Source organism: Prionailurus bengalensis, chromosome B3, assembly GCF_016509475.1.
Source record: "Prionailurus bengalensis isolate Pbe53 chromosome B3, Fcat_Pben_1.1_paternal_pri, whole genome shotgun sequence".
NCBI classification, from domain to species: Eukaryota; Metazoa; Chordata; class Mammalia; order Carnivora; family Felidae; genus Prionailurus; species Prionailurus bengalensis.
In genome coordinates this window covers 4,626,599-4,643,415 of record NC_057355.1, presented here as the reverse complement: position 1 = coordinate 4,643,415, position 16,817 = coordinate 4,626,599, and the positions used below count along the sequence as shown (strand labels likewise).

The 16,817-nt window shown below is 51.2% G+C and overlaps 1 protein-coding gene across 2 annotated transcripts in view; it reads left to right on the top strand.

Annotated features, from left to right (window-relative positions):
- PDE8A (phosphodiesterase 8A) overlaps positions 1 to 16,817 on the top strand; it is a 154,602-nt gene that overhangs the window by 123,599 nt on the left and 14,186 nt on the right. For both annotated transcript variants that reach the window (XM_043554670.1, XM_043554669.1), the window contains 8 exons: positions 2,108 to 2,178; positions 2,445 to 2,609; positions 4,155 to 4,203; positions 4,619 to 4,754; positions 6,202 to 6,400; positions 8,997 to 9,214; positions 10,512 to 10,644; positions 13,051 to 13,218. In XM_043554670.1, coding sequence (XP_043410605.1) covers positions 2,108 to 2,178; positions 2,445 to 2,609; positions 4,155 to 4,203; positions 4,619 to 4,754; positions 6,202 to 6,400; positions 8,997 to 9,214; positions 10,512 to 10,644; positions 13,051 to 13,218 — 1,139 coding nt within the window. The remainder of the gene's footprint in view (positions 1 to 2,107; positions 2,179 to 2,444; positions 2,610 to 4,154; positions 4,204 to 4,618; positions 4,755 to 6,201; positions 6,401 to 8,996; positions 9,215 to 10,511; positions 10,645 to 13,050; positions 13,219 to 16,817) is intronic.

Sequence of the window (16,817 nt, the reverse complement as noted above, 5' to 3'; positions counted from 1 at the left end):
GTCATAGGGTAGATCTATTTTTAATTTTTTGAGGAACCTCCACACTGTTTTCCAGAGTGGCTGCACCAGTTTGCATTCCCACCAAAAGTGCGAGAGGGTTCCCATTTCTCCACATCCTCTCCAGCCTCTATAGTCTCCTGATTTGTTCATTTTGGCCACTCTGACTGGCGTGAGGTGGTATCTCAGTGAGGTTTTGATTTGTATTTCCCTGATGAGGAGCGACATTGAGCATCTTTTCATGTGCCTGTTGGCCGTCTGGATGTCTTCTTTAGAGAAGTATCTATTCATGTGTTCTGCCCATATCTTCACTGGATTATTTGTTTTTCGGGTGTGGAGTTTGGTGAGTTCTTTATAGATTTTGGATACTAGCCCTTTGTCCGATATGTCATTTACAAATATCTTTTCCCATTCCGTCGGTTGCCTTTTAGTTTTGTTGATTGTTTCCTTGGCAGTGCAGAAGCTTTTTATCTTCATGAGGTCCCAATAGTTCATTTTTGCTTTTAATTCCCTTGCCTTTGGGGATGTGTCAAGTAAGAAATGCTGCGGCTAAGGCCAGAGAGGTGTTTTCCTGCTTTCTCCTCTAGGGTTTCGATGGTTTCCTGTCTCACATTCAGGTCCTTTATCCATTTTGAGTGTATTTTTGTGAATGGTGTAAGAAAGTGGTCTAGTTGCATTCTTCTGCATGTTGCTGTCCAGTTCTCCCAGCACCATTTGTTAAAGAGACTATCTTTTTTCCATTGGGTATTCTTTCCTGCTTTGTCAAGATTAGTTGGCCATATGTTTGTGGGTCCAGTTCTGGGGTCTCTATTCCATTGGTCTATGTGTCTGTTTTTGTGCTATCATTGTGCTATTTTTTTTTCATTTTTATAAGAAGATGTCCCTTTTGTTACATTTTTTTTTTAATGTTTTTGAGAGCAAGAGACAGAGCGTGAGCAGAGAGAGAGGGAGACAAAGAATCTGAAGCAGGCTCTGAGCTGTCAGCACAGAGCCTGATGTGGGGCTTGAATCTGTAAACCACAAGATCATGACCTGAGCTAAAGTCGGACGTGTAACTGACTGAGCCACCCAGGCGCCCCCCCCCCTTTCATTACATTTTTAAATGAGAACAGGTCCTGTTATGATGTAGTGATAAAACAGTGGTTATTCTTCTTGGTTTAATGACCTTATTGGGTAGAATGGAAAGCTGGCAACCATACGCTGGTCACCAACATTGGATTTAAGGAGTGTTGTGGGTCCCCCAAATGAAAAGCATTTAAGAGCCCCTGAGTTGGTTCATCTGGCAGTGTTTCTCCTTAGACCTCAATTTGCTAAAACGAGGCTCACCTATCACGCTTTGGAACAGTCTGTCGTCCCTGAAGGTCTTTGGTAAACAGCGTTTGGCCTGACAGTGGGGCTTTCAAGGGAGACACCCAGAACTCTGTGTGTCCATTTTTTTCCTGTCTGTACACTGCCCAGCCTTCCCTTTACCCCAAAGGAACCATATCTTGACAGTAGAAACAAAAAATCCACAAACTTCAGACAGAACCTGAGAGTTGCTGCCTCATTTATGGTATGTACCTAGTTGGTCTAGACTAAGCATCACAGTGGAAAATGCCAAAAGGTGCCTTGAGAAATTTAACCAAACAGTCATGTATTTTGATTAATGGTGAATTGTATTAATCGCTCCTGCCATATATGAAACAAAGAGCCTGTGTGGCATTGTCTTCCAGAACATTTTTGCTCCTGGATCGTGGCAAGCTGAATATTAAAAGCTTGATTGTTATAAACACAAAAGAGGCTGTTTGGCCTTGACTTGCTAGATTGTTTCCTCTGTTTTTCCTCCGGCCTGTGACATCAGAAGTTCAGGCTGGGGGGGGGGGGGGGCACACGTGCATCCTAGTGCCTAGGACTGAAGGGAGCAGAGCTGGTTCTGGAAGAACCCCAGGCTCATCGGGACTGGGTGGAAGCCAGGTGACCACATAGTTCTCATCCGATCGCTTTGTCACGCAGCTGAGCACATGGGGACTTGGGGGGTGGGGAGCGAGGAAGAGCACAGAGCCCGGGGCTTGTCAGCAGGTACCTGGGGCTGTACATCCCCTGAGCTCTGCATCTCGTGGTCTCTCCACAGTCAGCAGCCAGAGACGGCACTCCTCCATGGCCCGGATACATTCCATGACGATCGAGGCGCCCATCACCAAGGTGAAGCAGCGTGCGCTGTCTCCACGCGGCATGCACAGGAGTCCTTGTTCTCCAGGTTGACTGTTTCTAGAGAGAGGAAAGCGACCCACACCGATAATAATGCTGCGGTGGTCGCATGGAGCTGCCTCCTCTAAAGAGAGGACGTGGGACATGAACGTTGTAGTTGGTCTTGAGTTAGCGCCGAGCGCCACGCCGGCCTGCCTCTCCGCATTGCTCTCTCACCGTCCGTGAGGTTAGGAAACTCACGTCTTCTTTCCATGCTGTAGGTAATCAACATTATCAACGCCGCCCAGGAAAGCAGCCCCATGCCTGTGACAGAAGCCTTAGACCGTGTGCTGGAGATTCTGAGAACCACTGAATTGTATTCGCCACAGTTCGGTGCTAAGGACGATGATCCTCATGCCAATGACCTTGTTGGAGGCTTAATGTCTGTAAGTGTATTTGCCCCGGCAGCTGGCTAGAGCCTGCTGTTTTTGTCTGTCTTCCCAGAGATGACGTGTTTATGGGCTAGGCCACATGGAGCTCAGTGCGTGTAGGGGGCAGTCGTGGCCTGAGCCCCACCATCACCCGGGCTCGACGGCACTCTGGCCAGAGCCGTCCCCCACCTACTGCCGGCCACCAAGGGAGACCACAGCTTGAAGCAGAAGAGGCAGGAGCATATTCTAGAGCGTCTGCTGGGCTGGGTTCTCCATTTTTGCTTAGGAGTTCTATGAGGAAAATAGGAAATAAAACATAAAAATTGTTTCACCTATTTTGAAAACTGGGGCAGGAAAAAAATATACATATAAAGTGTTTCATACCAATTACAAAACAGAAAGACTCCATATGTTAAAAGAGGCACTGGGGCACGGGGCTCGGTTTCCTTCCCAACCATCCTATGCAGATGTGATGGCTTTGCACCGTGGGCCCCGGCGGCCCTGGATACCTTCTCTAGCCCCTCTAGCAGAGAGGTCTCGCAAGGGAAGAAAAGCTCTCTGGAAAACATCATTCCATCTCTGTCTGTCACCTTTTGTCTCGGTCAGAAGTAAAAGTCACCACCTCACCACCACCAAACATAAAAACAACAGCAATTCCCCTGCCAACGCCTGCTTTCTGAAGTTCTCTGGATTTCGGAAAAACAAGGTTTTAGGCAGTAATGTGAAGGCAGTAATCGAGAGTGGTTCCCAGTGACAGTAGTGTCTAACCCTGGCCTTGCCTGTCTGAGGCACAGGCTCTAGCACCCGTAGGCGGGAGGTGGAAACCACGGGGGTGGGATAGTGTCCCAGGGTGAGGGGGGAAGCGAGGGAAGGTGGGAGGGCTCTCAGCGCAAGAGGCAGCCGGGTGGAGTGAGGGTGCATAGAGGGCCCGGAACAATCCAGTGTTCTGAAGGAATCCTCGTGTCCATTGGCAGTGAGGAGGGTGGCAAGAAAATAGTGGGGAAGTCTTGAGGGCAGAGGCCAGCTGTCCCTGAGAAACCGAACCAGTGCTGAGGGCCCACAGGAATGCTGGGCTCTGGGGCCTGGTGCAAGATCACCTCCCCGCCTCCCCTGAGTTCAGCCAGTTTTCCCAGCATCAGGCCTCCTGCTCTGTGTTAGGTGACCGCGTTCAGCGGTTGACCCCAGGGGCGCCGGAGCCTTGGGTGCATTGCTGGGGAGGCTGCCCTCAGCTGTCCTCTGGGACCGACTGTCCCTCCCAGTGTTTTCAAGAAATAAAGAATAGTTGGGGCACCTGGATGGCTCAGTCAGTTAAGCATCTGACTTCGGCTCAGGTCATGATCTCCTGGCTCGTGGGTTCGAGCCCCCCGTCGGGCTCTGTGCTGACCCTCAGAGCCTGGAGCCTGCTTCGGATTCCGTGTCTTCCTCTCTCTCTCTCTGCTCCTCCCCTGCTCATACTCAGTCTCTCTCAAAAATAAATAAAATTATTTTTAAAAAATTTTTAAAAAAGAAGTAAAGAATAGTTGTGACTTATCTTTTTCTTGTCTCCTTGATTTTTATCAGGATGGTTTGCGAAGACTATCCGGGAATGAATATGTTCTTTCAACAAAAAGTAAGTTTTAACTTTTTAATCTTCTGGATCACTGTTAATATTGTAGTAGCACTTAAATGATGAAAATAAATTTTTTTTTGTTAATTTATTTTGAGAGAGCACGTGCAAGCAGGGGGAGGGGCAGGGAAAGAGAATCCCAAGCAGGCTCCGAGCTGTCAGCACAGAGCCCGATGTGGGCTCGATCTCACAAACCGTGAGATCGTGACCCGAGCCAAAACCAAGAGTCGGAGGTTTAACCGACTGAGCCACTCAGGCACTGCTCCGTTGACCTTTCTCAGCAGTAAGACGTTTCATGGTCGGTCATAAAACATCCAACACACAGCAGCTGTCCCTGGAAGCAGCACTGTCCCCCCTACGGAGCAGTTAACATGGAAAAGCCTGCTAATCTTGTTCCCCAAATCACATCGCTTTGCAGGCCTGCAGCAGGTGCCCGGCAGTGTTGTCACCCCCATCTCCCTTCACGACATCCCTCCCCGGATAGCTCGGGCTATGGAAAATGAAGAGTACTGGGACTTTGATATTTTTGAACTGGAGGCCGCCACACATAAAAGGTGCGTCCACGGGGAGCCCCGCAGGCAGACAGCCCGGTCCCGAGGGCATCTGCGGACAAAGCCCTCCAAGGAGCGGGGGTTCTGCCAGAGGCAGGTCCTGGTCAGGGAGGGGGGGCTCCAGGGGAGGACCAGGGCCCCAGAGGGGTCAGGGAGGGCCGACTCGTCACAACTCCCGCAGAGACTGCCCACTCGTGGCCCATGTGAAGTTGAACAAGGGACGTAACGTCTCTGAGTGGCAGGGGTTTTTCCTGGAAAATACGGACGTGCCTTCTGTAGGTGGTGGTATGTTGAGGGAGCAGCGAGAGCCCCACTCAGAACCTAGAATTAGAATTAGAAACACACATTCTCCAAGAATTGTCCCCACATCGTGGTCGCCGTGTTGGTGTCAGGCATGGGGACCCCCCGAACTCTAGTCGTCCTGATCTGGGCACGCTCACACAGAGTGGGGACAGCGCTGGGATTTTACCTTGAGTTTCGGCCCTTGAGGGAAGCACAGAGTTGGCTAGAGCACTGTGGCTGACGGGGCACCCTGGGAAGGGCCGTCTGCATTTCCGGCCAAGGCTGCGCTTTGTGGGGGTGAGGCCGGAGGGACCTGCGTGTATTCTGTGGGCCCGTGGGATGGCTAACTCCTCAGGTCCCCTCCAGTCTGGGTGAACTGTCCTCACACGGCCTCTACCCTCCGATCATGCCCACCAGGAGTCAGCCTTCCGCTACATTCTCTTCCCATGCGCCCCACATGGGCAGGGGCCATAGAAAGAATACTCTAGCAAACGAATCTTTGAGCACCTGGCTTACGTGCTAGTGACGCTGCATTCATGTGAATCAGGCCAAGGTGGGCCGGTTCAAGCCCTGGGAGCGTGGTGACCTCCAGATGCCACCTCAGCAGAGCCATTTCTTGCCCTTCCAAGCCCGAGGCCAGATGCTGGATTGAGGTAACTTCTCAAGGAAGGACCTGAATCGGTGGCCAGTTGGTCACCTTCTCAGGAGAAACCGCCTCCTGCTACGGCACCCACCTTCAGATTGTTGAGGCCGTTACGTGACAAGTGACAGTATCTGGGCCACGGGCAGCCTTCAAGAAGTGTTCTTTGCCTCTAGACAGGACCTCTGGCCAATAACACAGGTCTAGCAAGTCCAAAGGCGAGGACAGGGTTCAAGCCTGGCATCACGTGGATTTTGAGGAATCTACTGGTGCAAGTAGGAGTCACCGAAGGCGGAAGGGCAGGCCCAGCAAAGCCCCAGCCAGTGGGGGGCCCTGGCCCAGAGCTCCAGCCAAGGTTGGCGTCAGCCGCCGGGGCCCCGGGGACACGGACGCCGCTCGGGCAGCCTCCCTGCCCCACACGCTCGCCGAAGCTGGGCTCGGGTCGGCCGGTCGGGTCTGAGCCTCTTTGGGGCTCCACACGCTTTGCCTGTTTCTTTGTTTTAACGCTGTGGACGTTTTTCTCTGTAGGCCTCTGATCTATCTTGGTCTCAAAATGTTTGCGCGCTTTGGAATCTGTGAATTCTTGAACTGCTCTGAGGCGACGCTGAGATCGTGGCTGCAGATTATTGAAGCCAATTACCATTCTTGTAACCCCTACCACAATTCCACACACTCTGCCGACGTGCTTCATGCCACTGCCTATTTCCTCTGCAAAGAGAGGATAAAGGTGAGCTGTGTCTGTGCTCAGCGGGCAGGGCCACGGGACGGTGCGCCGCCTCGGCCAAGTTGCCGTGCAGGGTGACTGCTGGAGCGGTCCTCGCCTGCACGCCGCCCGGCCGGGAAGCTCTGTGAATTCGATATGTTCATTCAGGACGCCTCATAATACCCTGCTGCCCTCCTAGGGAGGGCCCATCCTTTCTTGTCTACGCGGCGGCCGGTGAAAGCTCCCGAGCCCGTGGCTCCCTCGCACCGCTACCAGCGCGGGCTTTCCCAGACAGCACATCTGACCCTGTTGTTCCCGGCCTCCCACCCGCCACAGGATTTGAACTGTAAAACCCCATAGTATGATGTTCACAGCTTCCTGACACACGGGCCACGTGTGAGACACGCTGAACCACCGTACTTTCTGACGCTCCTGCCCTCAACATGCTGTTCCCTTTGTTGGTCCCGCGTGTCCCCCACCTCTCCTTCAGGGATCCACACCAGCCTTTGTTCCTCCAGGAAGTCTTGCCTAGACCGCCCTCCATCCCCAGTACTGACTTAGATGCCCTCTTCCATGTGCCCGCTCCTCTTGGGCACATTCCTGATCTTACCGGTCCGTCCACTCCATGTGGCCAGCAAGTTCCTTTCGTATCCCCAGGGCCCGTCCTGCTCAGCTGAGTCTCCGCAGTGGCCACTGGCACCTGCCGGTGGCCAGTCACAGCTGGCTCAGTCTGCCTGGGCCCCGGCCAGCGGCTTTATTTAGCTCTAGCTTCGAGGCAGCAGGGGGGAGGGGGGTGAGAAGACTGTAGCCCAGAGAGCAGGGAGAGGGGGGGAAGGTTCCACTCGAGGAACGTGACTCACCGGCCACTCCCAAACCAAGCTTCCTGAGAAAGCTTTTCATGTTGGAAATCACTATATTAGGGAGACTGTCTAAGCAGCAACTAGACATGAGCTGATTCATCACATTTTGTGTTCTTTCCTTCAGTGTCCGTAATAGCACGGCCCAGAGGGTCCAGGGACTTCCCGTGGCCTTGCCATTTATTTCACTTTTAGCAGAACCTAGAAAAAAAAAAAAAAGTGGTTTGATCCTTCTGCTCTAAGAATTGGGCTATTTGAGGGGTGATACGGTATAGCCTCCTGTCCAGGTGTCCTGGTACCCGGGGATGGCCGCGTGGGGCCCGGGGCATGGCAGGCGGGCGGGCAGAGCGAGGGCAGCCGCCTGCCGGTCCCATGTTGTTCTCCATGACAGGGGACTCGTGTGAGAGAGGACAGCGACATCAGACCAAGACTATAGGCAGAATTAAGAGTTCAGAGAGAGGACCGTTTTATATAAAAGTATGAAAACAAAGGCCAGGGTGGCGGAGAGGGGTGTCTGTGTGTGGTTCGGTGTATAAAGATAGCCTAATTTTTGCTTTGATTTACTGCCTTCGAACTACTCTATAGATAACATGCAAATACATATTTAGAAAGCGCAGCTCATTATAAATAGCATTGATTGAGATATAATCCATAGATAATTCACCCACTTAAAGTTAAAAGTATTGAATTTCAATTGAAATAAATTTTCAAGACTGGTTAGACGTGCACCTTCCTTTCAAGTGTCTCTAGAATATTTCCAAAAATGAGCTGCTACCAGGACGTAGTGGATGTCTTAATAAACGTCAGAATTTCATATATTTTCTAACCTTTGCAGAACAAAACAATTTAATAACTAAAGGTTAGATTTAAAAATGTCAGCCACTACAGATGAGAAAATACTTTAAATCCGTTAAGGCCTACAGAATGAGAAGGGCCAGATGACAATCCACAATGGTTTTTTGAAACAACCAAGAAAATTAAATTCTAGCCAAACAAATCGAGAAATGCAGAAAGTGCCAGACACTTCCACGCTAACTTGAAACCTTAAAGATGAAAGGTTTTAAATCAGATCCTAGAAGTAGGAAGCCAGGAGGTCAGCACCACGGAAGAAGTACTGAATTTACCGATCGAATTCTTCCAAATCGGGCTCCCGACTCAAGACGGTCACGTGAGGTCTTTGTCCCTTCGAGGACTTTTTCTGTGTTGCGTCAGCCTTTTCAGAGACTTGAAAATGAGGGGAAACCTCCAGATTATTGTACCAAACTCACCCAATCCTGACATCAGCCCGACAGAGATCGCACCAAAAGCCGGGGCGGGGGGGGGGGGGGGGGGGGGGGGGGGGGGGGGGGGGGGGGGGACGCGCTAGACCGGCCCCTTAATGTGAGTGACGCACATCGGAAGCTGTTTCTCTCAGGTAGTAATGCTGGTTGCGGTTGGTTCAAGTCAGTGTCTCAGACATTTTTTGTGATGGGTCGAGAGACAGACTGGCTGAGGAGGTGACTCCTGGGTCGAGGACACCTCGTATTTTGGTAAGTCCTGAGCTTGTGCGAGACCCAGAATCAGATCGTGTGCCCTAAGGAACAAGTACGGACGTGAGACGGTTTCTGAGTAGAGCCAGGAAAACAGGATGTGGCCGACAACACGCTTTTCTCGGAAACCTGGCACCTTTTTACCTGAAAGTAGTGGGGCGGAAAGCAGACTCTACGCAAGGCCTCCCTGCTCTCTGCGCCGTGCCCCGTTTTGAAAAGATCTCTTGTTTGCAGCAAACATTAGATCCGGTCGACGAGGTCGCCGCCCTCATTGCAGCCACCATCCACGACGTGGACCACCCCGGGAGGACCAACTCCTTCCTGTGCAATGCCGGCAGCGAGCTGGCCATCCTGTACAACGACACTGCCGTGCTGGAGAGCCACCACGCGGCCCTGGCCTTCCAGCTGACCACCCGCGATGACACATGCAATATCTTCAAAAACATGGAGAGGTGAGAGCACCGGGTCAGGGAGCGTGTTTGTTGGTCCCTCTAGCAGCTTTGAGACGCGCGTCACATACTACAGAGTTCACCCATCTAAAGCGTACAAGAGTGGTCTGTATAGTCAGGGCCGCGTGGCCATCACCCCCCAGGAAGAAGCTCAAACTCACCGGCAGTCACTTCCCACCCCCCCCCCCCCCCAGGCAACCCCACTGATGCACGTTCTGCCTCCAGTTCTGCACAACCCATAACAAATAGTGCACCCCGGACGTGGTCTTTTGTGGCCGGTGGCTTTCTCTCAGCACGAGGCTTTCAAGGCTCAGCAGTTTTGTGACCTGACATCTCAAGATGGCAAGGACAGTGCCGACATCTTGAGCTTTTAGAGACTCCGAGACTCGGAGAAGCCGTCCTCTTCCATCTCTGCTCCAAACACTCCACTCCGCCCTCCTGTGCCCAGAACCCTCTTGCCCTTGTCGGTGTTCACGTGTGACTCCTCAGTTCATGTGTGATTACTCAGTACGAAGTTCCTTCACGGCACTCATCACGTGTTTAAATCATTTTTCATTACTTGTCTCATGTCTCATTTGCTTCTTCAGCTCCGTAAGATCACGGTGTTCGGTGCCTTTTGTCCATCGCTGGACCCTCGGTGCCCAGCGTGGGGCCTGGTACAGGGGAGGGACCTGTACTTATTAACCTGGATTTTTAAAGAATGTTTTATAGGAGATTTTTTAAAAAGGAGATTCCGGATTTTACACAACTCCCTTTTGCCATGTTCTAGAATTTCAGTAGGTTTTATTCATCGTTGCTGGTACATACATCAGCTGTCTCTGGAAAAATATGCAAGACCTGATAAGTTGGGTTGTGTCCAGGGAGAGGAATGGGGTGAGTGGAGGAAAGAAGTGAACCAGAGATAAAAACCAGGGCTGGAGTGAGTTGCTCAGCTGTCAGATCTTCCCTCTAAGTGTCTGGGCACTGAAATTGGTGGATCTCAAGGTTCCTCTGGGGGGGTACATTCTTTGTAGCCACAGATCTCTGCCTTTGTAAGCCCCTGCCATGTTCTCTTCTTCCCGGAGCTACGGGCCCGGCACTACAGAATGGTGAGCGCTTCGCCTGTAAGGCCTTGCCCACAAGCTCCTTGATTGTCACTTCAGTTTTCCCTCACTAACGATCTCGTTCCAACGTGTGCCCTGCCACTTCCAGGGACACGAGCATTTTAGCTGCCGTGGACACAGTTCACAGCCGTATCAGGAGTGCCTGTCTGGTCCGGATGAGTAATGCGTAGCGCCCTCTCATTTGTTGTCTGAAACAGGAATGACTATCGGACGCTGCGCCAGGGTATTATCGACATGGTCTTGGCCACGGAAATGACAAAACACTTCGAGCACGTCAACAAATTTGTCAACAGCATCAACAAGCCCCTGGCGGCACTAGAAGAAAACGAGGTAAGGGAAACCGACTGCAAGGAGAACGTGGATGGGGGACCGGGGGCCCTTACCCCTCTGTGCTGTGGGGAACTGGGGTAAGAGGCGGGGAGCTGTGCAGGGGCTCCCCTAGCAGGTTCGCTGGGTTTAGTATCTATTGGTTGGGAAATTATGTAAAAACTTGGGAGGAAAAAAGACCTCCAAAAAGAGATGCGGAAACTCTGAAGCTAACATTAGGTGGGTGGACCATTCCTGTGCCCTTTCTCACACGCATCCCCTTCCCCACTCCTCGGGCATCCTGGGGTCCTTTGGAGCCCTTGACGGGTCTCATTCCCCACCCCCACTGTGCACATGCTGTCACATCAGCGACTCTCCTCTGTTGGTCTCGGTCACAGGACAGTAGAGGCTGAGAAGGACCCTGTATTTTGGTCCTAAGGGTGACATTATTGTTGCCCCCCACCCCCCATTTCTGGATTTGAGGCCTGGAGTTGCCACAACAATTGCCTGGCAAGGACGACACGAAGCCTCTGGCCAGGCAGGGGACCACAGCTATGGAAGCAGACAGATCTGGGTCCCCATCCAAGTTCTTCTTCGCCTTCCCGGGCTGTACAATGGGCATAATCTCGAGACCTAGGACTAAGGGGCAGGGGACAAGGTAGGCACTTAATGGGACCTATTCTACTAGATTCAGCCTGAGATCAGCACCTATCGCGTCTACTTTCACGAACCCTCTTCCTTCGAGGCCCTTCTACCTGCTCCACACACTGAACAACTTGGCACCGGCTCACTGACTCCTCCGCTGCCTTCCTTGCCCGCTCCTGTCACCATCCTGAGAGCCTTCTCCGTGCTCAGGATGGCGTCCCAGGAGGCCAGGATCACCGTTCCTTGAGTTCTAACCCCACTTCACCTCTGCAAGTCCTCTGACCGTGGCTTTTGGCTAACTCATTACCCTTCACCCCTGTTCCTGTGTGACCCCCTCTGAAACCTATGACAACTCTGCTCCCTTCCTCCTCACCTGTTCTCCCAGTTCGTCAGCCTGCTTCTGACTTCCCTTCCCTTCCAGGGACTCCAGCGCAGGGGCACCGGCACCACCCTTTTTTAGTGGCTCCGCCTGTCCTGGATAGTGTGTCACCTGGGCCACTGCCCCTGGCTGACTTCGGCCACAGACTCGTTTCCTCCAGAGAGTCTGGGCAGTTCCGAGACTTAGCTGAGAGTTCTGTTCCACTCGAAAGTCGGGTTTCTCCTCTGTCCGTACTTGGGGTTACTTCCGAGAGACGAGAAGTCCATCTAGTGAGCCAGAGCAGGGACAGAGTAATACGAGAGCAAATACCGTACAGCTGGCGGGACCAAACGGTAGTCACACGGCTGAAGAGAGGAGCCAGCACGAAGCCCTTGGGACACGGGGCAAGGAGACCTGTCGAGGCAGCCTTGGTGGTGTCCACTCTGGCGGCTGTCCAGGGGAGGAGGCAGCCCAAGCTCTGGGCGGGCACGCGCCCATCTTGATGGCATGTCTGTCCTCACCGAGACGAGACCATCAGGCCTTTCTCGACTACTGTGATTACTCGTGGAAATCACGTGATCGACGCCTTCGGAAAGCATGAGGAGACTGGCTTGTCTCTGACCGTGCTCTTTGCCCGGGTCCTCCCTCTTCCAACCGGGGCCCGTTATACCAGGGGTTCAGAACCCATAGCAGACCAGACGGCATGTAGCACCTCGAACAGACAGAGCCCAGGACTAAAGTTCCACCTTCAGTTCTTATCCTGGCCCAGCTGGATAGCCGCGGACAAATCTCTTCGCCTCTCTGGGTCCCGGTGCCCTCGTCTATAAAGTAATACTGCTTTTCGTGCCTACCACAGATCTTTTCATGAGTGCACGTCAAAAGAGAGTAACTGTTACAGAAGCATCGCTCTATCTGACACCATCTTGGTGCACTGATGGCTAATTCCCAAGATTATACCTGCCATGGGACTGGGGTAGGGGCTGGGTTGTACGAAGCAGGGAGCCTGGTGCCCCACAAGATTCCTTTTGGTGAAAGCGCAGAGAAACCGTTATGTTTAGAGTTCGCGTTCTTTTTCGGTAGGTGTGATAAAAGATACCACTCAGGTCCCAAGGGGGAGCAGTAGAACAAAGAAACAGCAGCTGTGAGAAATACCTAGAATGAGAAGAAGAAAAGAGCCAAGAAAGGGAAGGGCACAAAGACTGACCTCCAGCGCTACCCTCTACTCTCGGGTCCCGCTCGGATCTCACTGGACCTCGCTTTCCCTTTCTGTCAAGGGAGGGGCTGACCTCCACGCTCAGGGTGTCCTCAGCACTGTTCTGTGAAGCCGTCACGGATAGGCCCGGGCATACCGTGGGGCCCCACCTGTGAGACACAGCTTGGCCCCAGGGAGCCCACTTGGATTGCTCTGAATCTCACTTGTGTTTTAGGAAACGAATAAAGACGAAGAAGCCATAAACACTATGCTCCGGACTCCAGAGAACCGGACTCTGATTAAACGGATGCTCATCAAGTGTGCGGACGTGTCCAACCCCTGCCGACCGCTGGAGCAGTGCATCGAGTGGGCCGCACGCATATCAGAAGAATATTTTTCTCAGGTGAGATGCAGCCTCTTCACTTCCTTGAGAGAGAGAAACACAGACCATTAGAGATCGGGGGATTAAAACTAGGACGTAGAGTTCTAAGTGAAATTCTGTCCTTGAAAAACAATTCTTGTATTATAGGCTCACTGCTAAGGGATTTGATTAGTTTTCCCTCATCTGAAAATGTATTGGCTGCCTTTCTTGCAGAGTATCTCCACTGGATGTAGATTCCGGTGTTAACAGTTTTCTCCTAACAGCATTTTACACCGTTGTCTGCCCCTCGTGTTCTCTCTGCGTAGGAAAAATCCTTGTGGGGCAGGAAAAAGAAATTAGAGAATACAATGGCTAAAGGTTTAGCAAGTTTACTGAAAGCATATACACATAGATTCAAGAAACACAAACCTTAATCCAGGCCCGCAGTCAAGCGGCTCCAAGCCTTTGAAGTCAGCCAGAGAAAAATGGCCCATTTTGTATAAGAGACCAGTGATGCTCACTCCTTCTGACTCCGTGTTGGAAACTATGAAGGTGAGAGAAGAGCGATTTCTGGGGAAGACGGGGGAGTAGGAGGACCCTGGGCCCACCTCGTCCAACACCCACAGCAGGGTCAAGGACCCAGAAAATGACCCGAGCACTGGCAGAAGAGACTCTCCACAGCTGAATGTAGAGAATGGGCCACATCCAAGGGGACAGGAAGGGCAGAGACACCGTGAGGAGCCACGCTGACCCGCACGAGGGAGGGACACCACGGGCACGGAGAGGGGGAGACCCACGGCGAGAAGACGAGTCCCCCTGACATTTGGCTTTGAAACCAGAGGTTTCACTTCTCAAGTCCTGGCTCTGAGACGGGCAGACCGCCATCAGAAACTGAACCCCTGACCTGACAGAAACAGTGAAAGAAACAGCCCCATTGAGGTCCAGCACAGACACAGCAGTTTGAAGAGTGCCTGGGGTTTGTTTACTAGTCTTAGAACCCGTGCTGGAAGGGCAGGGGTCTTTGGAAAACTCCGAAAACAAAAGAGCTGGTGGGCACCGTTTTCTTGCCCTGCCCCTCAGCCTAGATACACCAGACGCCGGTGAGAACCAGCTCGGTGGGAACACTCTCCACCCCCCAACGCCGCAGACGCGTCCCCTCCAACCCAGCCTCACTGGTTTTCCAGAGTGGCTCCAGGTCCCCTCCTACAGCAGACCAGGCACAAACCTTGCTGACGCCGTGCACCTGGCCTCTGTGTTCTGCACACCTGCCCCCACCCCCAACAACTCGCCTTCAGCGGGAGCCCATCGAGAGCGGCGCCGTGAACGTGGCAGTGTGCAAGCAGCCTGGACGGGGGGGCAGCACCGCCTCCAAGTGACTCCCTCAAAGGGACTCCTGCCCCAGGGGGAGCAGAAGAAAACCACACATGCCTGTTCAACCGTGGCCCGACCCAACTCGAGTCCGAGGCAACTCCAGACAGGCCCACCAACAACACGGGCGCCGGACCCTGCCCACAACAGGCAGAGAGCCATTGCAGATGACTGGACTGGTGGCAAATGCGGCATAGCCATACACACACACAGGAGACACCCTCCGGCGCCAGGTCCCGGGGAACAGGGGACACGGCACCACAGGACCTCGTCTTCATGAGGCCACTCCTTTCGAGAGCAGGAGGCGTAGCTGAATTTCCAAACACAGAGAGCTAGACAACACAAGACAGGAGCGTGTCCCAAATGAAAGAACAGGACAGAATCACAACAAGCGATGTCACACAGATACTCTGCCTGATAGAGAATTCAAAGTAGCGGTAATAAAGACGCTCACCGGACTTAAGAGTGGAGGACCTCGGGGAGACCCTCAACAAAGAAATAGAAAACAACCAATCGGAGGTAACTCAATAACCAAAATTAAAAATACACTAGATGGAGTAAACAGAGGAAGCAGAAGAACAGATCAGCAACCTGGAGGACAGAGGAATGGAAAGCAATCAAGCCGAACAAGAGAAAGAAAAAAAAAGGACTCATAAAAATGAGAATAGATTAAGGGAACTCAGCAACACCAGCAAACGTAGTAACATTTGCATTATAGGGACCCCAGAAGGAGGAGAGAGAGAGAAAGGGCAGCAGAAAATGTATCTGAAGAAATAGCCGGAGACTTCTCAAATCTGGCGAAGGAAACAAAAACCCAGATCCACGAGGCTCAGAGAACCTGCAGCAGAATCAACCCAAGGAGGCCCACAACCAAGACACGTAGTAATTAAAATGTCGAAAAGTAGTGATAAGACCATTTTTAAAGCAGCACAAGGAAACAGTTACATACAGGGGAAAAAAAAACCCTGAAGGCTACCAGCTGATTTTTCAGCAGAAACGTTGCAAACCAGAAGAGGGTGGCATGATATATTCACAGTAGTGAAAGGAAAAAAAAAAACCCTGCACCCTAGAATACGCTATCCAGCAAATCAATCATTCAGAATAGGAGAGATAAGGACTTACTCAGACACACAAAGGAATTCATCACCACTAAAGCAGCCTTACAAGGAATGTTAAAGGGGACTCTGAGTGGAAAGGAAGGACCATGAAGCAAGAGTAAGCTCTGTAGGAAGCACAAAAGCAGTATGTTAAGTATATCTATAAAGATCGGTCGATGGATTCACAAAATAAAAGGGCGTGAAGTGTGACACCATATACCCTAAGATGTGGGGGAGAGAGGAATAAAAATGTAGTGCTTTTTGAATGGGTTCAAACTGAAGCACCCATCAACTTAATATAGACGGCTATATGCATAAGGTGTTATATGTAACCTAATGGTAACCACAAATCAAAAACTGTTAATAGATAGGCAAAAAATAAAGAGAAAGGCATCCAAGTATATCAGTAAAGAAAGCCAGCAAACCATAAGTGAGCAAGCAAAGAAAGAAACAGAGAAAACCACAAAAACAACTATAAAATAAGTAACAAAATGGCAATAAGTACACACCTACCAATAATTGCTTTGAATGTAAATGGACTAAATAAATGCTCCAATCAAAAGACATGGGATGAAAAGTCAAGGCCCATCTATATGCTGTCTACAAGAGACTCACATATCATGCAAATGGAAGTGAAAAGAAAACCAGGGTAGCAATACTTATATCAGACAAAGTAGGCTTTAAAATAAAGATTATAGGCGTGCCTGGAGGGCTCAGTCAGTTAAGCACCCAACTTGGGCTCAGATCATGATCTTGAAGTTTGTGGGTTCAAGCCCCACATCAGACACTGCACTGATAACACACAGCCTGCTTCGGATCCTCTGTCTCCCTCTCTCTCTTCCCCTCCCTCTCTATCAAAAATAAACATTAAAAAAATTAAAGATCATAACAAGAAACAAAGAAGGACACTACATAGTCCGAAGGGGAACAATCCAACAAGAAAATAAAACAATTGTAAATATCTATGCATCCAACATGGGAGCACATAAAGCAGCTGATGACAAACATAAAGGAAGAAATCAACAGTGACACAGTAACAGTAGGGGACTTTAACTGGAACTCACATCAATAGACAGACATCAACAAGGAAACCATGGCTGATTGACACATTTGACCAGATGGTCCTAACAGACTTACTCAGAACATTCCATCCTAAAACAATACACATTCTTTTCA